Below are 25,458 nucleotides of genomic sequence, written 5' to 3' on the forward strand. Positions count from 1 at the left end.
AGGCCTATGTTAACTCTTCTGCCCAGTCTCAGAGCTCAGCTTAAGTGGCACTACATCTCTGTGAAGTTTCTTTCCCTTTAGGCAGACTCAGTTTCTTCATTCATTTAACAGTTACTTGCTCTTGGCACCAGGTGTACAAGATGGCATAGAACTTTGAGTAGCAGTATTGTATTGTGCTGTTGTTACGTGTATACTACCAGGTTGTAAGCACTTTACAGAAACTATTATTTTTATCTTTAACTTAGCAAAGAGTCTTGCGTACTTCATCAGCTTTGTATAATAGTGTATAGTTTACAAAGATTTACAAAACAGCTCTACAAAACACTTGGAGTCAAATAACAGTTCTCAGAGGATTAACTTACCCCAAGTCAACAGCTAATAAAGGGCAAAACTGTGTTTCTATATTCCATAGCTTTTCTAGCACTTCAGTTGTTTCCTGTTGAATTCCTGAGCCCTAGCATGTGTGCAAGACTCGCAATGGCAAGTAGGGCAAGGAGGAGGCTAAGCTCCCACCTGTGTCACGTGGAGCAGCTTCACTGTCATCTGATGCATATTGGCATGCTGTGTAACATCTTTGAGGGGGGAAGGATTCTGCTAGAATGAGGTGTTTGAAAATTACAGCATTGTTTTATTGCCTCTCTGTTGAATGACTCATTTGATAAACAGGAAGGTTCTAATTCAAGTCAGCTTTAAAATCTCCGTTCTGATGGGATTGGTGGACGAGTACATATTAATCATTTATCCTTTTAATGGTAGTAAATTGTTTTATAAAACCTTGGGATCTGTCTCATGTTAATATATTCTGCAAGATGCCTAGTGGTTCTGCCTAGTTTGCTTCAGTAATCATGACAGCATTTATGGTTATTGTGGCAAAACCATGCAAGGAATTCGTTAGTAACAGCCAAATCCTGTTTTTTAAGTGTTAGTCAATCATAATATCTAATGGGAGGAAGCCAGGCATAGGAACTTCAGAATATCTTGGTGAAACTATGTTAGCATCATTAACTGCAGTCTCTTACAATGATCTAAACAGTGCTGTTACCGCAGCACAACACAGCAAATATCAATCTAAACCGTTGCGCCACTAAGAGACCCTGAAGTTCAATTGTTATTACATCTATAATCTTGGGTGTATTAGAAAGTTGTAGAACTTCTTATCCATTAAGTTAAGGATGAATGAGCTTTTACTTGTTGAATATTGATATCTGGGCCCTTAAATGTAATGACAGAAATTTGTTTGGAGATAGAGGCAACTTTCTGAGGTAAAGACGTTTGGATTTTATGGGGCTTTTTCTTAATTAATTGTTCAATTATAGCTTTTAATACAAGGTCCATAGAGAGAGGTTACAGCATAGTCACCTTCTAATGAGGTGGAGTTGTTCGTCTGAGGGAAGACATACTAATGCACTGAGAGAGTGCACTGGGGACTTGGTACATCGCTGTAGTAGCTGTAGTCAAGTCTCTTAGGAGGACATCTTAACCAGCATTGTTTTTTTTCCTTTTTTTGTTTTTTTGTCCCCAGTAGCCAAATCAATAGAGGAGATAAAATAGAACAAGTTGTTGCTAAACTGGTGTTCATTTCCATTAGAAAGAGCACACTGGGAAAGCGTGGCCACTTGCTGTGAGTGCGAGGTTATTTGGCGGGAAGGCGCTTGCGCGGGGACTGGTGCTCTGTTCTGTTCAGTTAGCTTCAAAAGTACACAGCTGCCTTCGTTAAAAATAGTCTTTAAAAAAATTGCTGTGTCTTGTGTCCCAATTTTTGCCGTGTAAGGAGTTCCCTATTTGTGATCAATTGACTTACGTATAAAGTTACATGAATCCAAATTAGGAGGCTGTTTTTTCCAAGTTCAGTTAGAAAATAAAAAGCGTGGTTCAATATCATTATCTTAAGAAGACATTCATGTAGAAAGGTTGGTTCTGGTATATTTTATTTGGAAGAGTCAGAAAAGCAGCTCCCCAGACTTCTAAGTCATGACAGAAAAGTTACTGAGCAAGTTTATGGGCATAGTTTAAGAGTATCAGGTTATATTTAAGGTGGAAACAGAAGTAAGGCATGGGACAGTTCTGCTCTTGGCACTTGCAGTAAATGGTTATTTCCTAATGGTCTCCTCCCAGGATGCCTTGCTTCAAGGCATCACCTGTTCCAAGATAGTGCATGCTTGGAGGATGCAAACTTATAGTAACATAAGTAAAACAAGAAGTCAAACCACTTGTTGATTTCTGCATTCCCAAACTAAGTGTAAATACATTTTGCAATATCCTTACTGTGGTTTCGTTCGAAAAATGCTAGTCTGCTTTATACTTAAATTTTTCAAAGAACTGGTACAGCGTGGTGTTTTAAGAAGTTTAAAAGTTAAGATCAAATTGGGTACTTTAGCTTCTTAGCTTTAATGGGTCAGATCACTTCCTGTTAACACTAATGCCTTTGCATCGATGTCATGCTATGCAGTCAGAACCTGTTTTCTGGAGAAGTTGAGAATAATTGAAAATGGCTTGGATATTCACTATAAACTTTATACTTTCTTGACACAATAGTCAATAAATATATATCAGGGACTAGGACGTAGTAAGTGACTGCCTGTGAGACCGTTTAATAGACATATATTAATGGTGCTTGTCTATGAAAATCATCTTCATTGGAAGGTTTAAAGTCTCATCTAAAAATATGGAGGAGGACAGATAACCAAGGTAAAGAGTTGAATGATAACTATGTATTTGAACATGAGGGTGCTGTATTTCTTGGAGGAGCTAGAGAACATTTGAAAATGAGAGTTGTTAAAATCCTCCTCTGCTGAGGGAACTGATACTTGGGTTTTATTTATCTTCAAATGGGGTGAGGACTTATCTTGCATATCTTGGACTTGGGCTCATTTTTCCCAGAAGTAGACGTCCTTGGAGAAAGAGACTGCGTCTCTCTGTGTGTAGGCCTGGCCTTGAGGTGAGCTTTTGGCTCTAAATCAGACAGTTTCACTTGAAAAACTAGGTTTTCATGATTCAGTCCTCCTTGAGAGATTGCAAAAGGCAAAGAATGTGTCACATAGTTGAAAAGTAAAAGTGAGAAAACGGAAATTATATGATATTGGAATACTTGGTATGACTCTGCCTAGGCTTCAGTTATGTAAAATCAGACTCTTTGTAATGTCTAAAATATTTGTTCCCTGTGACAAGTTTTAGTATTATTTACTGTGGTCATTAAGTTAGAGCATTAATGGGTATTGCTATTGACTTTTCACATTAGTTCATTCATTCATTTATCCAGCAAATACTTGAATTTCCCAGGCACCATGTTAGATGCTGCATTAAAAACATCAAGAAAACACTTTTTTCTCTTCCCTTCCTTTCCTCTCAGTTAATAACACATTGAAAATCAAATGTTAATTTTGGAATATTTTGCTACATTAATGTGTACTACAATCAAAATGAACTTTTTGTTCCAGCTAAAAGATAGAATGAAGATTAAAATTTAAGAAAGCTTAGTGCCCAGTTGTTACAATTTAAAGCTTTTTATTATTTCCTGCAGGTTCACCTTCCTTCCTGTACAGTATTTTCAAACTTCCCAGTCTTTAAAAAGAAGAATATTTCTCTTGTTCATACCATGGATTTTTCACCAAGAAGTGGATATTTTGCTTTGGGGAATGAAAAGGGCAAGGCTCTGATGTATAGGTAGGTGTTATTTATGTTTAAAAGTCAGAAATACCTATAATCTTCTTTTGAAAATGTAAAGTGATGCTATTGTTACATTTCCTGATTTTCTAGTTATATACTGTTTGTGAATTCATTAATTACAATGATAAAGTTACTAATAAATTGTAGAATGTAGAGCTTGGCATCTCATCTTCATTATCTAACAAAATGTGCATTCTTCTACCATAAAATGTCACTAGCAGAAAATTCACCTGGGGATTTTTTTTTTTTTTTTGAACTTTATTTTGAGAATGTCAAACTGAGGAAAAGTAGTCACTTTAATAATAATGCCACTTTCTTGGTGCCTTATGTTTAGATTAACCTTTGTTGATTTGGCAATTAGCTATTTACTTCATTAGACTAAAAAAAAAAAATGTTTCTTTCCATGGAGGTGTAAGCTATAGGTAAGGATGTTAACCACAAAGATATTCAGAAGTTATGCTCTGCCCAGGTTCTTTTCTGCACTCAATATTCCTGGCTAGAAAGCAGGAACAAGTGAAATCTTATTGCATTGTTGCCAGAAGATATAGGTGACAGGTGCCTCTTGAGGGCGAAGTGAAGAACCAGAAACCTGTGACTTAAATCACAGCCCCCTCTCCTTGCTCCCTTGTGCTGGTAGTGAACGCTGCATAGAAGCTGTGGCTATGTTTGCATGCTCCAGAGAAGGCCTGCTTTCAAAATGAAATGAAATCCGGAGTGAAGAAAAGGAGGCATGTAAATTGATTCTGAGAACATAGTTGTGAAAAGAGAACATAGCAAACAATAATATGGCTTCAAGTTCTACTTACTTTGAGAGGAAAAGGGGTTATATACCTGGAAAATTGATATATTCCATCATTTTCATTTCAGATCAGTTTTGGTGATTCAGTTTGGATTTTACAAAAGAATGCAGTCTTACTACACTTTGGAAGTTTCTTCCAAAGCTTTGGTTTATTATGAGTGAATTTTTCTTTTCTTTAAGCCAGAGGACATTACAGTTTTCACCAGAGTATTTCTCTCTAGTGAGAGTTTCTAACAAGCAGGTTGGACTGACAACATTTCTTTTGGGTATGGCTGATCAGGACCCCATTTGATGCTTGGGGGCAAGCGTCATGCTTTTCTCTCAAATCTGAGGCGTTACTAGCATTAGGACCCTTCAGAACGTCCGTCTGAGAAACCCTCACCCAGCTTGCCCGGCCAGGGTGATTGCATGGCACTCCTCCCGCACCCTGCGTGCAGCGTTCCTGAGTGCCTTCTGTGACCTGATGGGCGGGATGCTCGGTAATTGCGAAGGTGTTTAGATTATTTGTCTTTTACTTTTTCAGGTTGCACCATTACTCAGACTTTTGAAGAGATTATTTGAGGTAAAAAAATCCTTTTAAATTGCTTCTTCACTTTTTAAGATCACACCTGTAGCTATCAGTGGCAGAGAAGGGACTGCATTTAGCTGACCTGTGTTTCTTTGCCCCCTGGGTTGCTATATGCACAGTTAGAAGAGTGGGATGGAAGTAGGTCAGAAAGAGCCTGGTTGGACTTGACTCTCCCATCAGAATTTTTTTTTTTAAATTTTTAAAAAGACTTTATTTATATTTAGAGAGGGGGAAAGGAGAGGGAGAGAAACATTGATGTGAAACAGAAACATGTATTGGTTGCCTCTTGCATGCCCCCAGCTGGGGACCTGTCCTACAACCCAGGCATGTGCCCTGACTGGGAATCGAACCGACGAGCTTTCGGCTTGCAGACCAGCACTCAGGCCACTAAGCCACACCAGCCAGGACTTCCTTGGAATTCCTTTCTCCAAATCATAACAGTCTGGCTCTTTTCTTCTGAATTCTGCTCTCTAATATTGTAATTACTGACCATTTAATCCACAAAGGACAATAGCCTGAACAGTGAGAGATAAATATCTTCAGATATAATGAAAGCTTTCATGAACTCAAATCCTCTTATTTTGTATATTCTTCTTGGGAGACTGTAAGTAGCTTGCCCTGTAGCTAGTTAATAGTGGCTTGTCACAGACCTAGTTAATATCTGGTCATTAGTTTTAACACAGTAGGACATGCTGCTTCTCCCATGGCTTGATCTTGAACCGAGTGAGATACGGTAATAGTTCAGAGCTTGAGCTCTGCAGCTGGCCTGTTGATCACAACTGACTAATTTGGTCTTTGAGATTCATAAATGTTGAGGAGAGACTCTGGAAATGGATATAGATTTAAATAGAGAAAAGAATTTTTCAAAGTAGAAGAATGTTAAGCAAAACATTAGGAGGGTAAAGCAGTCTAGCTCTCCTCCCTTCCAAAATTACATTCCCAATGCATGTTTATGGATCAGCAGTTACAAATCAAGTGTGTAATTTCTTCTGTTCTTTCCTCAGATTCAGTTGAGTCGCAAGAGAAGCCTGTCCTGATAGATCTTCTCAGAAACTTTCCAGAATGTGTGATAATATGTGGATAATGATTTGAGCCAGCTGTACATATTTAACAGGAATATTTTAATAAACACATGGCAACTTTTGTTTGGAAATAAACGTATGTGGTTCTTCACTCGCCACCTACACTCAGACACACTAACTTGGATGCATTTAAAACTGAACATGAGACATTGGAAACACCTATTTGTAGCCAGTTAACATAGGCAGATGTTTTCATATTTCATAGTTAACCCTTATTAATATTTCTCCCTTTCCCATAGATCTCTCCATGTTTCAGGGTAACAAGCAACAGAGGCTCTGATTGGCTTGACATGAGAGTGATGAGATCTCATAGAATGGATTTTGACCTTCCAAGATTTTCTGGAAAAGTGATTATGGAAATGGAAAGACTATTCTGGTCTTGGTACCGCACATGGTTGTGATTGTGGGAAAGGAGGCACATGAAAACCTGTTAAATTTGTCCTTCTAATTATTAGCCCACTCCCCTTCCCGGAAATATTCCTTACCCTGACTCAGTTGTTTCCTTTAAGTTCCAATGTTGACAGTTAACTCCATAATTCTTTATTGGGATTAGTCCCTATATGTCATAGGAAAACTGACACTAATACCATGTATTTATGAAGTATTGGTAATGAGAAGTACCCAGTTGGTCTGCGAGCTTTCACCCCACCTCTTTGCTAAAACATGGAAAGCTCATGTGAGAGGGAGAAGTTGTTCCAGGGACAAAAAGTGGCTCTGCCCCGAGAAGTGACAGATCCCACATCACTGTATTCAAACAGGTCAGTGGAGGGTACCCCACTGTCTGCAAGGCCCTTCCAGTTCTGTTGGCAATGACCTGGAGCAGCCCTGTGGGTGTGGATTGTGTTAACATACCCCAGCGTCTTCCTAAAAGGACATTTTTTATTAAGATGGGCTATTGTACAATTGTGGAGACCATTCCTCTGTCCTTTTGTAGCAACATGTTCCATAAAAAGAATACTAATGCTAAACATTTCATCAGATTCCCAGCTCCAGTTGACTCGTGTTATTTCTCTTTTGAGTTGGTAGAGGGCAGCATTGGATCATGAGAGTAATTGAAGGAAGAAAGCTTTTTATACTTTTTTTTTTTTTTTTTTTTACCACCTTGTCTTTAGCTTCTGCTAGACCATTGTTTGTTTCAGAAATGGTCACCAAGCCCTACATGTGCTTACTCTGCATATGGTTTTCAGAGGCTGAAAGATGTACAGGCGGTTACCATTCTAGTGAAAATGATGGAAGTGGAGTTTAAGTTTTAACTCTAACATCTCTAGGTCATTTTTTTATACTCTTGTAGGGGCAGAGTAAAGAATTTCCAGTTCTAATCCCCAAGATAGATAAATGTGCTGTTTGTTCTACAGAGAGAGGTGCTACCAATCCTGTGTCTTCTAGTGTTTTTTCTTCACTCTCTGTGGAAGTTGGGAATTTGAGTCAGGTTCTTAGTGCCTCTCTTTGTAACCAGGGCCAAGTTAACTTGTCAAGGAGATGAGAGCCACAATCATGAACTCATTTACGCAATTCTGTTGGCTAAGTTAGCATGCATGTAGCTCATACCTGCGTTTTGCAGGGGGTGGGGTGTATCTTGAGCTATGAGGTGATATGTTGCCATCACAGCCCCACAGCATATAGTTGGGTTTATTTGGAGTGATGAGTTGGCAAGTTAAAAATCCAGTGGATCCCACTCATCTCTTCTCGTTCTCATTAATTCTTCATTGAACTGAAGAATTATTAGTCTACGGGACTCTTCTATTTGAACAAATCACAGGTGAGAAGCCTCTTGCCTTACTGTGTGTGTGTTTCTGGTGAGGCTGTAATAACCCTTCTCAGCCTGCACGGAACAAGGTGACCAGCTGCAGTGTTCATGACCAGCATTTTTACACTTGAGCTTGGGAATGGCGGGGGAGGCAGGCAGAGGCCCGTGAAAATGAAGTGCTTATGCCTGCAATCAGCCCCTCTGTTACTTGGGGTCTCAGTTAAATCCATCTCCAAATTCATCATACAACAAACAAAAAGCATTGTCCGTTCTGTTCCTCTTACCTGGGGGAGACGGGGGCTGGCGTCGGAGGCGTGGGGAGAAGGGAGAAGGGGGGGTCAGAGCCGCAGTTCTGAGTGAACTGGCTTGTGCTGACGTCAGGATGTTCGTCTCATCTCAAGAAATTCTCCTTGTTCTTCTGTAAGGAAAGTTATGTTTTCTTTTTGAAGTTCCAAGAGGTCAGACATCTAATCTTAAAGCCATTATCCTTAGAGTGGTCTTCAAAGTAGGCTGTCCACACTCTAATTTTATTATTCAATTACAGTTTACATTCAATATTATTCCATATTAGTTCCTGATATGCAGCAGAGTGGTTAGATAATTATATACTTTACAAAGTGTTTCCTCCAATATTTCCAGTACCCACCTGGCACCATACATAATTACTACAATATTATTGACTATATTGCCTATGCTGTACTTTATATCTCCCTGACTATTTTATAACTGCCAATTTGTATTTTTTAATTTTCTATTACAATACATTTTTAAGTTGAATTTATTGGGGTGGCATTGGTTAATAAAATTACATAGGTTTCAGGTGTACAATTCTATAATATATTTTCTGTATATTGCATTGTGTTCACCACCCCAAGTCAAGTCTCCTTCCATCGCCACAAATTTGTACTTCTTAATCCCTTCATGTTTTTCATTCAGTCCCCCAAGTCCCCTCTCTTCTGGCAACCTGTCCTGAGTATGTTTCAATTTTGTTTGTTTATTTTGCCCTTTAGATTCCGCATATAAGTGAGATCATGTGGTACTTGCCTTTCTCTGACTGACTTCACTGAGCATAATACGTCCACCATGCTATCAGCAAATAGTAAGATTTCCTCCTTTTTGATGGTCAAATAATAGTCCATTGTATACATGTAACACAGCATTTTTGTTCATTTATTTGTTGATGGACACACGCGGGTTGTTTCCATATGTTGGCTATTGAAAATAACACAGGGTGTGCATACTCTTAACAATATGATACGGCCGATTGGATTATGGAAAGGAAACAGACATTGTATGTTGTGCAAAAGTATTTTTTGTTTTATCATGTGGATAAGTTATAAACAAATATGTTTATATCAGGGGTATATGTTCAAGGGCTTTCTATGAAAGGGCCGCTGATTTAGAGGTCCAGCCTACTGCCATACCAAACTTGGCACAGCCTAAACTGTTTTCCCCACCCTTCTCTCTGCTTTCCCAGATTTGTTTCTGTAGTCCCTATAATGTTAACGGCACCTCCATTAACCTAGTTACCTAATCTAGGTACCTAACACTGACATTAAATGTGAGATTATTCTCTACCCCAACCCCCACCACAGAGACTACAAAGCATTGTTTTTTCTTTCAACAAATCCTTTTTTCCCCCCATCCTACCATTTCCTCAGTTTTCATCAGCTCTTACCTGTTAATCTCCTAACTGGTCTCATTATTTCTTACTTCACATTTTCCATTGAAGCTTCCTGTTGCAGCCAGAGATTTCTTAAAATATTTATATGGAAACTTAATCATAGAGAAGAAGAGAGACTACTATAACAGACCATTGAAGCATCGCCAGCTTCAGCAACGATCAGCTCTAGGGAATTTTTATCCATATCCCTACCTGTAAACTCGCTGGTTAGTTTGAATTCAAGCCAAGATGTATCTCATTTGATCTGTAAATATTTGAGCATGTATTGGAATGTGCTTTAAAAATTCAAATCTCAGCATAATATTCTTGCTTAAAATCCTTTAGCAGTTCATCTCTCCCAAACTCTTCAGTTTCCCCACGTATGGAGAGAGCATAAAAATAGACCTGCCTCGTAGGACTAGTTATTAGGTTCAGAACAGCACCTGGCCCAGAGCAAGCTCTCAGTGAATGTTAGTCGCTGTGATTATCATCATGACCACGGTCAGGTACGAGATGCTAGTCGGCTCCTTCGCTTGGTGGAGGGGCCCGCTATTTCTGCCTCTTCCCATCTCTTCGCCTTTCTCACTCACCTTGTGCTTCAGAAATATTGAGCTATTTGAAATTTTCCTGAATAAGCCAGCTGTTTTTCTCCCCCATGCCCTTGTTTTTGCTGATGCTTCCTGTTGCCTTTTCTTTTTGTGCCTTTCAAACTCTGCACATCTAGCAAGAGTGAGATGGACTTCTGTTATAGTCTTTATGCCCTTTGTGGCATTTCTTTATTTATACTGTCTTTCTGTGTAAGATTTGAAGTAGCTTTCCAAATCACAGTACAAAAGGAAAATATACATGAACCAAGGCCTGTGGAAATACAGGGCAAATTAGAACTCAAAATATGTAGGCCATGCATGGTTCCTAAAGTTGAGCTGTATTCTTACCCCTCCACCCCGCCACCAATTTTTGGCCTCAGCACTTACTCTAATATATTTTTTTGAAAAATGCATTTTTTAAAAAGTGAAAGTCCTCTTTTTCCTCCCTCCCTATGGGAACCTCTGTTAACAGTTTGATGGATATCTTGCTAGTAGGTTTTTATTGTTGTTATTGAGTCAATTATGTGTTTAGATGCAAGAAACAGAACCTGGAAAATAGTGGCTTCAATCATAAGGACATTTGTTGTTTAAGAAGTCTAGAAGTGGTTGACTGACTTCAGAATCCATTTGGTGGTTCAACAATACCCATTGCTGGTTGGTGTGTCTGTGGTTCTTTGCCAGTGTGTCATGGCTACAAAATGGCTGCTGCACCTCAAGTCCTACATCTTCACACAACATGAGAGCATCCCAAGCTGGAAGGAAGGGGATGGGGAGAAAACAGCTTCTTTCCTGGCAAGGCTTTTCCTTTTGATCAAAGGAGAAAGTGGTCCTAGAAGTCACCCTGCAGACTTTGCCTCATGTTTCCTTAGCAAAGAGAACCGATTTTTCATAAAACCAGTCACGCTTCATCCCAGGAGCCTGCTGGTCCTGAGCACATAGCTAGTTGTCTGTTGCCTGAGAAAAAGCTCTGGACATTCTGTCTGTAAGGAGGCAGGGGGAACAGGGAATGACTGTTGGGAAAAAACCCAACTTTGCTTACTACAGGTACATGCACGCATTAAAAATTTTTTTGTCTTAGTTTTTAACAGCGATGGATGGAAATTATAATATTCTCCAACTTATCATTTTCACTTCACTTATCCAGCAGATATGGCAGTACATACGGATTTATTTCATTGTTTGTAACTACTGCATGGTATCTCTGACTGAGGAACATGGGGATAGTTTCCTGTCTTTTACTATCATAAAGAATGCTCCCATTAACTTTCTTATACGGGTCTCTTTGCACACATGTGTATTTCTCCAGGGGAGATACCTGGAAGTAGAACTGCTAGATAAACACATAAAAATTTTTGGTAAAAATTGGTCTCCAAAGGGGCTATGTTAGCTAAGCAGTGACAAAATTTCTTCACTAAATATTACTGTTTATAATTTAATGAGTGAAAAATGATATCTATTATTTTTTAGTTGGTTATACTCTGATTTTTATTCCTCCCTTTGAAAAAAGGACAATAAAAGTTACATGAATCACATTTTCTGTAAGAGAAGTCAATACTCGTTCGCCTGGTAAAGCAGTCTCCCCGATCACCACCTCCGCCCCCGACTGCCCATTGTTGACAGTATTTGTTAACATACTCTTCTCTTGCTAGCATTTTCTTCCTCTTTATATCTCCAGCATCTAGTTTGATGCTTGCTCCATATATGAGATATATTATTGTATGAGCTTAAAAACATCTGACTTGATAACAGAGAAAACAAAGGGTAAATAAGGGGTAACAATGACTAAGCACATTTTCTGAATCCCACATCAAGATACATGGGCTGACTAAAGATTTTTTGTGACTTATAGGTGTGAGAAACTGACTTGGAGGTATGACACAAATGTAGAATTACAGACTTCTGCCCGGCCTGGTGTGGTTCCGTGGGCTGAGCGTCGTCCCACAAACGGAAAGGTCACCGGTTGGACTCCCAGCCAGGGCACATGCCTGGATTGCAGATTTGGTTCCTGGTTAGGCGTGAGCAAGAGGCAACTGATCAATGTTTCTCTTGCACATCAATGTTTCTCTCTCTCTCTTTCTCCCTCCCTTCCATCTCTCCAAAAATAAATAAATAAAATCTTAAAAAAAGAAATTACAGACTTCTGAGGTATTTTGATGACTTATGCAGACAGCAGGTGAGAATATTTGGAATTGGGACTATTTTGGAGGTTAAATTGTGAAGAAGAACTTAAGAGGGAATGCTGAGGTATCAGGAAAGGTGAACTGTAGGCAGCCAGGGTCAAACCTCAAGTTAGTAGTTTTTAAAATAGATGATGAGTTGAAAATAAACTGAAACTCTGTGCCAATCTGCAGCCAGCAAATGCATTTTCTCATTGACAGATAAGCAGTGATGAAATTCCCTCATTGTAGGTCCTGATTTCCCTTCAGAAAGCATATACGGCCTTTACATAGTAAAATGAAATAAAACTCCCAGAAATTCCAGTAAGACAACATGTTATTCTTATATGATTCTGTTCTCTCTCAAACTCTTGCTTGCTTCCTAAAATGTACCACCTTCCTCCTGTTGCCCTCATCTGGATTTTCAAATCACCCATCTACCCAGCCGCCCATTCCATCCTGCCCAGCCCATGAATATCAACTGAGCACCTGTGTGTGTCAGACACTACGTTGTTCACGCCGGATTCCCAGCACTCATGAATGGATCCAGCCTGTTCCCTCATGGAGGCAAAGTTGCACTTTTGACATTTCAACAAGTGTGACTGAGGGGAAGGGCAGAGTGCTTTGGGGACAAGGATCAGGGAAGCTGGACCTGGTCCAAAGTGTCCGGGAAGGCTCTCTGAGGAGACCATGGTTAAGTTGAGTTCAGAAGAGTGAGTAGGAGTTAACCAGGAGGAGCATTTCATCCTAGGCCCTCCTGCCACCTTGCCCCTGCCCTCTATCGCGCTCTGTGGAGTTCCTCACCCTATTGTGAAAACTCCCTGTGCATCCTGGGTGCTTCTCTGTATTTGGAACCCTGTGTCCTCTCTGGAGCTCCTGGGTCTCCAGGGGACCTCTCTCTTCTCCTCAATGGCTCTGCACCATTCATCCCCTCCCCGCTCTCAGTTTGGTGAGAGAGAAGGATGCAGTGACTCTTTCTTCTTAGCCAGTCCTCTAATATGACTTTGAAAGAGCATTTTGTCGTGTGTCCAAGTTTTGGGTAACTTTTCTCATCCTGATATTTATAAGGCACATTAGCACTGCGTCCAGCACAGACTAAACTCTTGATATATGTTATGTTACTAGTAGTATTATTTTTAAAAGACTCTGACAGTACATTGCAGATAATAGGCACTTTATAAGTGCTGAGTCCCTTCTGCTGTCCCTGTGCCCTGGTCCAGGCAGGGCAGGAGGGTAGAGCCATAGGAATCATATTTGGTTGGAAGCTTGGAGGTCATCTGGTCCTGGCAGTGGAGGGATTTGTCCAAGGCCACATGACTTGCTCATGGCTCTTGTTGGAGCTGGACTTGCAATCCAGGTCTTGACACCTGAACCCAAGTGTCCTGACTTGCACTTTAATGTTCTTTCTGCTACAGTACTGCATGCTCTGCACTCACTGTGGGGACTCTGGCGGGGGGCGGGGGGCGGGGCTCATGTCTCTAATCACCAGAAGGGTGACAAAGGCCTTCAGGCTGTGCTCTCAGCTCCTCTTATCTCCTCTGCAAGAAGTCAATTTTCTCCCGAAACCCTGGAAACTCCCAGGAACTCTTCCCTCTCCATGGAGCACTTCTGACTGTGTCCTGGGCCAGGGGAGAGGGGTACGGTGCTCCCTCCTGCTAGTTAGTTCCCAGTCTGTCCTATCTGGAGGGTCTGAAGGACCCATATCCCTGAGTCTCCCTACATCCTTCATTCTCTGCGTGGAGATGTCCTTGAAATACCCCTTCTGCTTTGCTTGTGGAGACATTGCCTTGTAGGTGCCAAGTGGCACCTACTGTGAATCTTCCGTTGTACAGCTTTAAGGACACGGAGTCCTTTTAGAGACGTGCCCCAAGACGCAGTACAGCGTCATAGTTAAGAGCACAGAACCCAGAGTCAGTCTGATTGCTTTTCAATGCCAGCCCTAATTTGGACAAGTTATCGATGCTCTCCAAGTCTCAGTTTCTCCACCTGCAAACGAGGGACAACAATAGAGGCTACTCCAGAGGCTGATGGAGAATTAAGAGGCACTGCAGCATGCACAGCACATGGCCCATTCCTGGCACACTGCAAGCCTTCAGTGGATGCCAGCTGTTGTTATTTTCTCATTGGATTCTCCAGCAGCCTTGGGAGGTAGGCAGGGCAGGTCTTATTAACCCTTTTATACTCCTGGGAAGGCTGAGCTCAGAAATGTTGAATGACTTGATCTGAGGTCACAAATCCAGTGAATGACAGTCAGAACCCAAGGCATCCTGACTCTGAGTGCAGTGCTCCTTCCGTGCTCAGGGTGGCCTCCGGAATGAATGGTATTTCGCCCGGGGATCTATCTGCCTGGTTGACTTTCACGTCTGTGAGTTCTCTCTCCTGCTGCTCCTCCTCCTGCCAGAATTCCTCCTGGTGCTCATCTCTGGAACCCACGGGCCAGACCTCTCCCTGTGCCGCGACACAGGTCTGTCTCGGGGGGAGCAGGAAGGACACTCAGTCGCTGCAAGAGTCACCTACGCGGGGGTGCCCTGGGCCTTCAGCTGGGTCTTCGCTTAGTTGTCTATTGAGTGGAATTACTTTGAGTCCCTCCAATTTGAAGTAAGACCCACCATAAGTTTATGCATTTGAAAATTGCAGAATCATGCAATTCTTAAAATAGGTATTGTAATATACATATGTATATGTACATACATATAATATGTACATGTATAATATGTGCATATTATATATATGATATCACTGAAAAGGTACTAAAGAGTTTTTACACTATTGCCCTTTCTGCAAAGGATAATTTCTCATGCCAGAAATTGTCTTAGCTATGACTATAGGTAAGTTTTAGGTATGACCATAGGAAGTATATAACATCTGGTGGTTTTCCTTTTTTTGGGGGCTGCAAGATGATAATACTCTAATTCCATAATTTTTTTTTCACTTACTAGTTGGAATGCTGTTATAAAGAGGTGCCCTCATTTATCACTCAGCTACCCTGTGGCACAGTCAAAGGCAGGATGAATGCTGGATTGGCTCCCCTTCCTTACCAGTTTCCAGGGTGACAAGAGGCTTCCTGTCCTCCTCTGAGGATGACCGATCTTCTCTTTCTTTTCTTAAAAAAAAATGTCATGACACACCTATGGATTTACATATATTGGATGGATTTTAATCTATTGCAGTCACTATCACTGAAGCTCAAGTTGTCCCATCTTTGGCCAGTAGAGGCTTCTTCAGCTTGGCTCCTGAGTCCTTTTGACATGACACTAGTGAATTTTTTTATAGCTTCTTCACTATTTGGTATGACAAAATGTTCCAGGCTCATCTTGCATGTCTCCAGCACCAGACTTGCCACTAGCCATTTCTCTGAGGATTCCTGGACTTTTTGAGTGAGAAATCATATTTCAAGGCTCCACAGTCTGGCTGTTAGTGATGCTCATAGCTACTGAGGTTGGTTATTGTTTCCAGAGCTTTTCAGGAGACAGAATTGGAAATGTGGTGGGGAATCTATTGTATGTTGATACATTTGTCTGTGCCTTGTTGGAGGAGGTCATCGAGAGGACATGACCCCTGGTTGACCTGTGAGCTGGATCCAGGTAATGGGAGGCTCCCCATCCCCCTCCTGTGTTTGGAAGGTGCGTTCCGCTTGCCTTCTCTGCACTAGAAGTTGCTCCTGGGACTCAGTCTTGAGAGGCAAGGTGTGGTTGAGACCATCTAAAATGAATATGTGACTGAACCCAGGTAAAGCCTCTACTAAGCTTTTAAGATTCGGGCAGGCAAGTGTGGAGATCGATCCATCTTACGGTGCCCAAGACAAGCCTCATTGGTAAGTTCTGTTGCTTATTAAACCTGCTACCTACAGATCTGGAGTTGTCTCTCCTTGTCTTCTGTGTTCCGGGGTGCTAGTCTCAAATGTCACCTGGGAAACTCCCACGTTTTCGAGCCAACAGCCTTTTACACTTGAAGGTCAGTTTTACTAGATATGAAATCTTTGGCCAATACTTTCTTTCCTTGAGTATCTTAAATATGCTACTCCATTTCCTTTTGGTGTAAAGTGTTGCTGTTAAAAAGTCTGATAATTTGAATTTCTTTCCCTTATTACTTCTATTCCAGGCAGTTAGAGGCTTTTATTTTTTTCTTTAAATGTTCGATATTTACTAGAATTTCTTGGTGAGGGTCATTGTGGGTCAATCTTCTCAGGGATAAGTTATGCTCTTTCAATATGAAATTTCAAATAATTTTTCATTTCAGGAAACTCTTCTTGAATCGTGCTTTTTAGTATGTGTTCTTTTTTTTTTCTTCTTAAGATTTTATTTATTTATTTTTAGAGAGAGGGGAAGGGAGGGAGAAAGAGAGGGAGAGAAACTTCAGTGTGAGTTGCCTCTCGTGCGCACCCCCACTCGGGGATCTGGCCCACAACTGTGCCCTGACTGGGAATTGAACTTGTGACCCTTTGGTTCACAGGCCAGCACTCAATCCACTGAACCACACCAGCCAGGGCTACTTGTGGGCTCTTTCAGAGAGGTGAGTTCAGGGTCACAAGCCACTACATGGCAGAGATTTGGACATTGACTCCTTATTCTAAAGCATCACCTCTGGGGCATCTCAATTCTTCCTTTGGTGCCTGTTCAACTTTGGCATCTTGGTCAGTAGAAATAGACTTCCTTGCATATTCTCAAGATCTGATACAAAGCATTTGATGTGGGTGGATATCTGATCCCATTTCTCGAGAAGAAATAGACACTCTTTAAAATAAATTCTGGATATTTTCACAGTGGGGAAGAATCTTTTTTTGGTGATTCCCGAACTTCATTATTCATTTTTCTTTCCATGGTGGTGAGAGATGCCTCCCCATCCCCATCCAGCCTGTGGGACGCGCTGAGCTTGGCGGGGGAGGCTCTGACGCATGGTTCTTGTGATTGGTATTGCAAGCCTTGGGGAGTCTGAGGGAGGGGGAGGAGTGGGTGGCAGCCCCGCTGAGAAAGATGAGACGCACTCCCGCAATTGTGACTGACATTTGCCTCTGCTGTAAATCCTCTCAAAGAGACCCCCGTCCCTAACAGGATGCTTTCACAGGGAGATGGCATCCAGCTTGATGCATCAATTGTGGCTTCATTAGTCTCTCCCTCATATTTAGTACTAGCTGATACCTGGCCCTCCAGGGACCAGCTCAGGCACCAACATTAAGAGGTCAAGGGTCAGGGTGGGAGGGCTCACGTCAAGGGAGGAGGCTGGTATTCTTCTCCTCGGGGACAAATCTGTTCTCATGCTTCATTATTGAATTAGTTGTACATAGGAAGATTAAATAAAAAAAAAGAGAAGTAAACAAAAAACACAGGTAGAAAGACAATTAGAAAGTAGGGGAATGAATGAGACCTGGTATTTACGGAGCAGTCAAGTCCTTCCTGAGCTAAACCATTCTGGATTCTTCCAGGAATATATGTATGTCTACATATATCACCTTGTTTGATTCTCACCAAGACCCTCCGGCTATCTTCACTGTGGGGTGAAGAAATGGAGACCCAGGGAGGGTGAGATCTGGCCTGGCTGCCCAGGTGAAAGGGAAAGTTTACATTCTTGGCACTGCTCCAAGACAGCCCAGCTCAATCAAAAATCAGAGATGGACAAACTTTGGGGCTCGCAGGCTGACTCCACCCTGCTGCCTGTTTCTGTACGGCTGCGACCACAGAATGGTTTTTACATTTTTAAATGGCTTAAGGAAAATCTAAAAAACAATACTGTTTCATGTCACATGAAAATTATTAAATAAAAATTCAAATTTTGGTATCCGTAAATAAAGTTTTATTGCAACATAGACCTGCGCATTCGTTTACAGATCACGTGTAGCTGCCTTTGCCCTACGGTGACAGAGTAGCCGTGACAAAGACAGTATGACGAGCAGAACCTAAAATATTTACTGTTTGGACTTTTACAGAAGGATTCACCAACCCTGTTCAGACAGTTCCGGGTGCCCAGAATGACAGAGAAAGAGACGAACTGAGCTCAGATGTGGATGCCTACTTTATTGATAACTGATATTGTTAGACCTAATTAAGCACTCACAATTTCAGAAACAAAAAATGCTGTTTCATCTCCAGCCAGGAATGGTCCCATAAGGATTTTAGGATTTATCAGCATCTTTAAATATTGCAGTCCAGGTTGTTCACCCACTTCAGTGATTTGTCTTGAAGGTATTTAATATTTTCAAGTAAATGCCAGGGATGGGGTATTGAATGTAACTTGAAGAGTTTGCTCATTTCCTTATCCCTTGATTATTGCATGGTATTTGATTATTACAAAAAAATATTTACTTTCCCCAAAGTCACTTAGTTCAGGGTTTGTGGCTATCTAATTTATCATCATGGGTGGGATAGATCATATTTGTCTATTTCAGGTAAAAGGGAAAGCAAAGACAAAAAAAAGACAACCCATTGGAGGTTCTTACCAGCTCACCAATTTTATCACAACCTGCTTGTAAAAGAGAATGCGTGAATGAGTTGTCTCACTCTCCAATCCGAGAAAGTTTGATTCCTCTGTGGTAACAAATTCCCTGACCTGACAGAAGCCTCCCAGAAAGGAGTCAAAGGGAGGGATGCGCCCTTTTTCTGTTTTCCAAGATGGTTCCTTTGCATTCGAGAGAGCCCTCCTGTCCTTGACATCTCTGCTCTGCTCAGGATCCCCACGAAGATCACAGGTTGACTACATTTGCCCCGTGTCCTCTTCAAGTTTCATTTCTTCTGTGAGCCTCTTGGACTCCTGGTTAAATCTTACTCCCCTGTCCCTCCTGTTGCCATTCTCTCTTAAGCTCCCATTATGTTTGATTCTAGGATACTTGTCTGTCACCTTAGCTATTCCCTGCCTGTCCCCCCCATCCACTTGCCATGAGCTTCTTACTGGATGCTGTCTTTTTTTTTTCTTCCTTGTGTAGCCCCAGCACCCACACAATGGTCTTGATTAAATATTTACGGAATGAATGGTTAGATATGGCCAGGGGACGCTTGCCAGGGAGAGTGCCCGCTGGGCTGAAATTCTGGGGCTGGAATGTGTCACTCTCTTGGGAGAAGAGAGAAGAGCCACTATCCATCGGGCCTCTGGGAAGTCATCTGCCAACCACAGCGCCATTTGAACAGAGGGCAGAGGAAACATGTTTGAGAAGGTAGATGAGGATAACGGCCTTACAATGTGTCTGCACACCTGCTGGCAACCCTAACACCCACCTGTGTACAGTGCCTGGCGGTCACTGTGACCCCATGTGGACCTTCACAATGACCCTGTTGGATGGAAGGTCTTTTCTAGTTTAGAGGAGACAGAAACCAAATTCAGAAAGATTAACCTCTCTGGTATCACTTACTTAAATCAGCTAAGTGGCAACTCAAGCTTGGTTTTTTCCTCCACAACTTGGTAAATATTCCTGCACGAGAAAATTGACCCATCTTTTTAGTGGTGATTTCACAGAAAAATCTAAACACTTTCATTCTTGCTTTCTGGTAATCTTGAATCAGGCAGGTAATTTTCACCCATTCAGTGTTCTCCCCTCCAAAACAAAACAACCCAAAATGGATGCACTCATGCTCTCTGTCACTGGGCTTTTAATTGCTCTCTTAAGTTGTAGTGAAAGAGCTCCACTTGCAGGGATGATGGAAAGAGCTGGAGGGAGAACAGAGTTCTGCCCTCAGGGTGCACCAGGACTAGCCCCTGGAGAGCCAAACTCAGTCACCAGATGCAGGCCCTGGGTGAGTGGCTGAGATGGGGCTGTGGGCCCTGCCCGAGAGGCTGCTGGGAAGTGGGTTGCAAGGGATGCAAAGAGCCAGGTCACCGCCCAGCCGAAGGGTCTGTGGGTTGGCGTGGGAGGGAAGATTCAGCTTCACGCAGTGCATGAACCTTGCCTGTTTGTTTACCGCTGAATCTAGAATGGGGCCTGGCATCTTCTGGGACAGAGAGGATGTGGGATTGACTCTAGCTAGGGCTGGGAGCACAGTCAGGAGCTGCTTCAGCACTCACTGGGACCTAAGGCTTGGGTGGGGCTGGTAGGAGAGATTACGGAGCCGGGCCTTTTTGTCTGGCTGGGGCGAAGAGGAAATTCGAAGACCCATGCTCTCATGGCACTGTGCACTGTGCTGGACACACCGTAGGTGGGGAGTTCCATGAATGGCACCACTGGCCAGCCAGTTCCCTAGATCCAAAGCTAAGAGTCAGTCTTGGCACCTCTGTTTCACCCTCTGATCAATCTTATTGCTGTGGTAGCTTGTGATCTGTTCATTGTTCTCCACCCTGTGGCCTGCACCCTGGTCCAGGTAACATCACCTTTTTCCTGGGCTTCTGAGAGAGGCTCCTATGTGCTCTCCTCTTATTCTCTGGTGAGTGTAGCTTCTCCTGCTGCCGCTGCCTCCATCCTGCTCTGCACCCGGGGGTCTTCTCGAAATGCCAATCTAACTGTCCTGGAGCCCCCACTCCGGCCCCATCTTTGGATCTCATATCGAACATCGCTTTCTTCATCCAGGTCAAGCCCTTGTGTTATTTGGTCTTATCATAGTTTTTAATTATATATATATATTTTGCACGTGATTAATTTGTTTTCCCCTCCACTAGACTTTACAGTCTACAAGGAGGACAGCGTCTATTTTTTCCTCATCTATGACCATGTTTCCCAAGCAACCAACGCAGTCTGTGACTTGGTAATTGTTAAATAAATAACTAAATAACAACTAACATTTCAGTGAATGAGGGGATTAACAATAAATAGATGGTGGATGTGACAGGGAGCCATGACTCAAGGCCGCCTGTTGTGCACGTATCGAAGGGAAAACACACCAGGACACAACACCAGGCTGAGACCTCTTGCCTCCTGCAAGAAAATGAAGACTCCTTTTGAAACACTTACTTAGGAACATGTTTCATCATTGTAAAAATGCCTCCCTAAATAGATGTAGAGAACTGAAACTGGGAATCACATAATGTAATCTGACAAAAATTAAAGCAAATTGGTTCCTGTCTAGGCAAAAATAAGCAGACTAGAAATTATAACGCATCATTTGTGGATCTTTTAGAATGGAGAGAAGGGAGAGTGGAGTAGGAAAGGCAAGCGTATAAGATGAGCCTGTATAGTCTACAGTGAACTTCCTTTGGCCACTTGGTGCTGGATGATTGTGGCTGCGGACCAAAGGCACTTGCCTCACTGTGCTGCTCTCCCCAAAATACCCCCTCTCCCAACTTGTACAGGGTTAATTGCCTTCAGGGACAGTTGGTTGAGTTGACCACACTTTACAGATGGGACCACTGAAGCTAACTAAGTGACCACAATTACTAAGCCAGACGCAACAAAGACATGCTTTTTCCTTTGCCCAAACCCCTTTTTCATCCAGTGTGTATGTGTCACTCCATAAATGAAAAGTATTCTTGGCTGCAGCCGGGAATTCGTCATTTCTTACCACTGTTGGTGGAGAAAAACACTCGCCGCCCCCAGCCCCGCTCTGTGTGTTGATGTTCCCGTCCCTGTTTCTTACCTCCCTGGGGCCACTGTCAGGAGCCCGGCAGGTGAAATAGGAGGAGAGCAGAGCGAAGGGGTCGGGGAGAGAGGGCCGGAGTGTGTCAATGAGCTCTGACGGGGTGGTGCACAGTTCCCAGGCTCTGCAGTCAGACACAGCGAGCTTCAGATCGCCGCTGATCGTGCAGCAATCTCTCATTCTCATTCTTGTCTGTGAAGTGAGTATAGTAAGATCTGCTTTGCAGTGTCGCTGTCAGCCTCGGATGGGTGAAGTGGCCAGCACAGACACTGTGCCTGCATTTGGGACCCGTTAAGGTTTGCTTCCTTCCCCTTCCTTTTGTTTCTCCTTCAGAAAGCGGCATGATGCAGAGGACCAGTGTAAGTTTTGCAGCAAAGGTGAGATCCTGGCTTGGCCATGGAAATGCTGTGTGGCCTTGCACAGGGGGCTTAACCTTGGAGCCTCCCTTTCCTCATCTGTAAACAGGTGAAGGCAGGTGGGGGAGGGCCCAGCTCTCAGGCTGAGCCTTACGCAAACTAACATACCTGGTACAGAGTTGCGGGGAGTGAATTCATTACATGCAAATTCTCTCTTCCATATTCTTTTGTGAACTGATGGAGTCATTTATAGTTATTTGCCCATCTAGAGGTGGCTGAGTCTTACACACACATGCACTCCGAGGGAAATGCAAGTCCGGGAGCAGCCCAGCAGAACGTTAACTGAGACGTCTGCTTCCACAGTTCGTCTGCACCACGGGCTCTGCGTGGAGCCCGCTCGCGTTGGTATGCCAACCGAGCTTTGATGTCGGTGTGCGGGACAGAACCTGTGCTGTGGAGGCACTCGGCTCTGGCTGAGCCACGCGCCTTCCAAGATGTCCTGGCTACAAAATCCCTCTCTGTTGTCTCAGGAAGGATAGCTTCTTTTGCTTTATTTATAAAAATGGCCATTTAAAGGAAACCTAAAACTCCTATCCTAGGCTAACTGCAAGGGTGTTTTTCTACATTTGGCCATGTATGAGGCAAAAGGTTTCCTTTCTTGAGTATTCTTAGCACCAAGGTTTCCAGAAGCATGGGAAGGGCTGACTTCTCCCCACGCTGAAGGGACAGGTGTCTTCCTCGAGCTCTGCCAGTTCTCTGGAAGCTCCCAAAACATCTCCTTTTCACTGCCTTTATGTAAAAGGCAGAGAGAGGCTAAAGGATTCCACCAAACTTCTGTTTACCTACTTTGAGCAGGCACCTGATCTTTGCGAACCTCCGTTTTCTCATTGGTCTAATGGGGGAGGGAGAAGACTCACCACCTCATATGTTGTTAGGAGGATTCAGTGTTATAATGTAGGCTCCACATCTAGCATGGGACAGCGTAGCAACGTGGCAATGTTCCTCCCTCCTTCCCCTCTTTTTGGTTTAGAGCCTATTGGAAAGGGATGTGAATTAGGTGGAATAAAGCCAAGCTCCCTCAAACAGGGAATGATTCTAGATGGCCATTGAGCCTAAGAGGACAGTAGATCCTCAAGTCACTTCTAGGCAGCACTTACAAGGCCTCAGGACCCATTGGACCAGGCGAAGCAAGGCATGTGGGAAAGTTGTCATTGCCTATGTCTAGGCACAGGACCCAGGGTGCACCTGTCACCTGCTCACTAGGCCACGCCTCTTTGCCCATGCTTTCTTACCAAAGTCACTTTGCCGTTGTGGCCGCAGGGAGTGAGGCTGCCTTCTTTCCCACGGTACAGGTGCCCTCGCCTGGGCGGGCACTGGTGCTTCCAGGTGCTGAGCTGGCTGCTTGCTGATGAGCTGAGGTTTAAGCAGGGCGTCATGATCCGTCGAGCGATGCTTTCTTCAGGCTGGTTCATGTCTACTGCTCAGGCTCAGCACCTTTGTGTGTGACTTCAGAGAATTATTTTAACTTTCTGAGTCTCAGTTTCCTCATCTGCAGGGAAAAGGGATTAGGCCTGTCTCAGCATTTCCCAAAATGCCTTCTATGGAATCCCGGTTTGGGAGGATGCTATAGGCGTCACATGAACAAAGAGCTGTGATCAGACAAGTGTGGGCAACACGGGGTCAGATAAAGACTTCTTTATTAGAGGACTTCTCTCTGTGCATTGTAATTCTTCAAGAGGGGGTGTATTTGTCAATATTTCCAAATTTATTTTACTGCATTTTTGTTAGTCATGGAAGATAAGAAGGTGCAGTGGCTCAGGCCAGGCTTAGGAGCCACATTGCCTGAATACAAGCCCCACCTCTGTCACTTACTAGTTGTATTAGTTACTTACGGCTGTGTAACAAGTGATCACAAACCTAGTAGCTGAGAACAACACACATTTGTTATGTCACGGTTCCTGGGGGTCAGGAACCCAGGCGAGCTTAGCTGGGTCATTGCTTCAGTGTCTCCCCAGGCTGCAGTCAAGGTGTCGGCCAGGGTTGGGGGCTCAGTTGAAGCCTCTGCTGTGGAAGGATGCGCTTCCAAGCCCATGGGGTTGTTGGCAGAACTGAGATCCCCTGGGCGACTGGCTGGAGGCGGCCCTCAGTTCCTTGCTCTGTGGGGCTCTCCAACATGGCAGCCTCTTCCTCAAATCCAGCAAGGGAGCAGGTCGGCCTGCAAGCCAGAAATCACAACCTTACGTAGCCCGATCACAAAAGTGACGGCCTGTCGCCTTTGCCATATCCCTTTGGTTAGAAGCAGTCACTTGGGCTGCCCGCACTTGGGAAGGGAGAGACTATGCAAGAGCCAGAATGTCAGGAGGCAGGAGCCATCGGGGCCATCAGAGAGTCGGCCTGGCCCGTGAGTTGTGATTTGGGGCAATGATTTATGCTGTGCTTTCGCCGTCTCATCCGTAAAGTTGGAACGACAATGACAATATCTTTTTTATAAAGTTGAGATGAAATGAGTTAACACACAGAAAGAAAGTGTCTGGTAAATGGCAGGTACTATGTAAAGATTTGCTCTTATTATTACCAAGACCAGAGAGAGCAGAGAGAACACAGTAAACATGGGTTGAATGAATGAATCAAGAAATAGACTTGCATTGCATGGGGCACCCTTTGGGAAAGGCTACCCTCCTTAGGACTGGCGCAAGGATTAGAGGAAAGGGTCTACCAGAAGCACATGGCGCGCCCCAGGCCCCAGTCAGCGATGGTTCCCCTTTCCGTTTCCCGGTTCGTACATCCCGTCTGTGATACGAAGCCCCAGGGAGGTCAGGGCCACGTTTCCCTTTCCATTCACTTCCTCCTCAGCCATGCCCTCTCTCCCTCCCTCCTACACCAATAGTAAGTAATTTCCTCGGTGCAGTGGCTGGTTTGGTGCCATGAGCAGTTAAAGACTTCACAGGGGCTCTGGATGAGGCTGGCGATGACCATTAAGTGTGCTTGAGGGGCCTGAGCAGCAATGGAAATGAGGTGAATGGGAGGAAAAGACAATCAAGGTCTGAAGAACGCGGGGGAAAAAGACACAGGAAGGACCACTTGGAAGAGCAATGCTATTTTTTCTCAATGTACCTAAGAGTTTAAGGCGTTTTAATATTCGCTCTTAAAATCTTAAAACCACTGTCCTCATTTTTTTCACCTTAGCAGCTTTTAATCTCTAATCCAAAGCCAGTCTTCCCTCCTAGCCTTCTCCTTCGCGAATGTCTGCAACGGCAACTACTTTTTTAGCGCATTAAAAGGGATTCACTTTGCAACTTGCACAATTCTTTTTGAGTTAATAAAAACAACCAACATCTGCCTG

The 25,458-nt window shown here is 43.2% G+C and overlaps 1 protein-coding gene across 2 annotated transcripts in view; it reads left to right on the forward strand.

The window, feature by feature from the left end:
* UTP18 (UTP18 small subunit processome component) overlaps positions 1–6,184 on the forward strand; it is a 36,084-nt gene extending 29,900 nt beyond the window's left edge. Inside the window, exons 12-14 of one of the 2 annotated variants that reach the window (XM_054585426.1) lie at positions 3,521–3,663; positions 4,989–5,027; positions 6,038–6,184. In XM_054585426.1, coding sequence (XP_054441401.1) covers positions 3,521–3,663; positions 4,989–5,013 — 168 coding nt within the window. In that variant the 3' untranslated portion in view covers positions 5,014–5,027; positions 6,038–6,184. Of the gene's footprint in view, positions 1–3,520; positions 3,664–4,988; positions 5,028–5,333; positions 5,433–6,037 lie in introns of those variants that run through there. The other variant, XM_054585424.1, reaches the window with a different exon arrangement.
* The last annotated feature ends 19,274 nt before the right edge of the window (positions 6,185–25,458 follow it).

This window comes from Pteronotus mesoamericanus, unplaced genomic scaffold (assembly GCF_021234165.1).
Source record: "Pteronotus mesoamericanus isolate MK-2021 breed Mesoamerican mustached bat unplaced genomic scaffold, CSHL_Meso_final contig_84, whole genome shotgun sequence".
Classification (NCBI taxonomy): domain Eukaryota; kingdom Metazoa; phylum Chordata; class Mammalia; order Chiroptera; family Mormoopidae; genus Pteronotus; species Pteronotus mesoamericanus.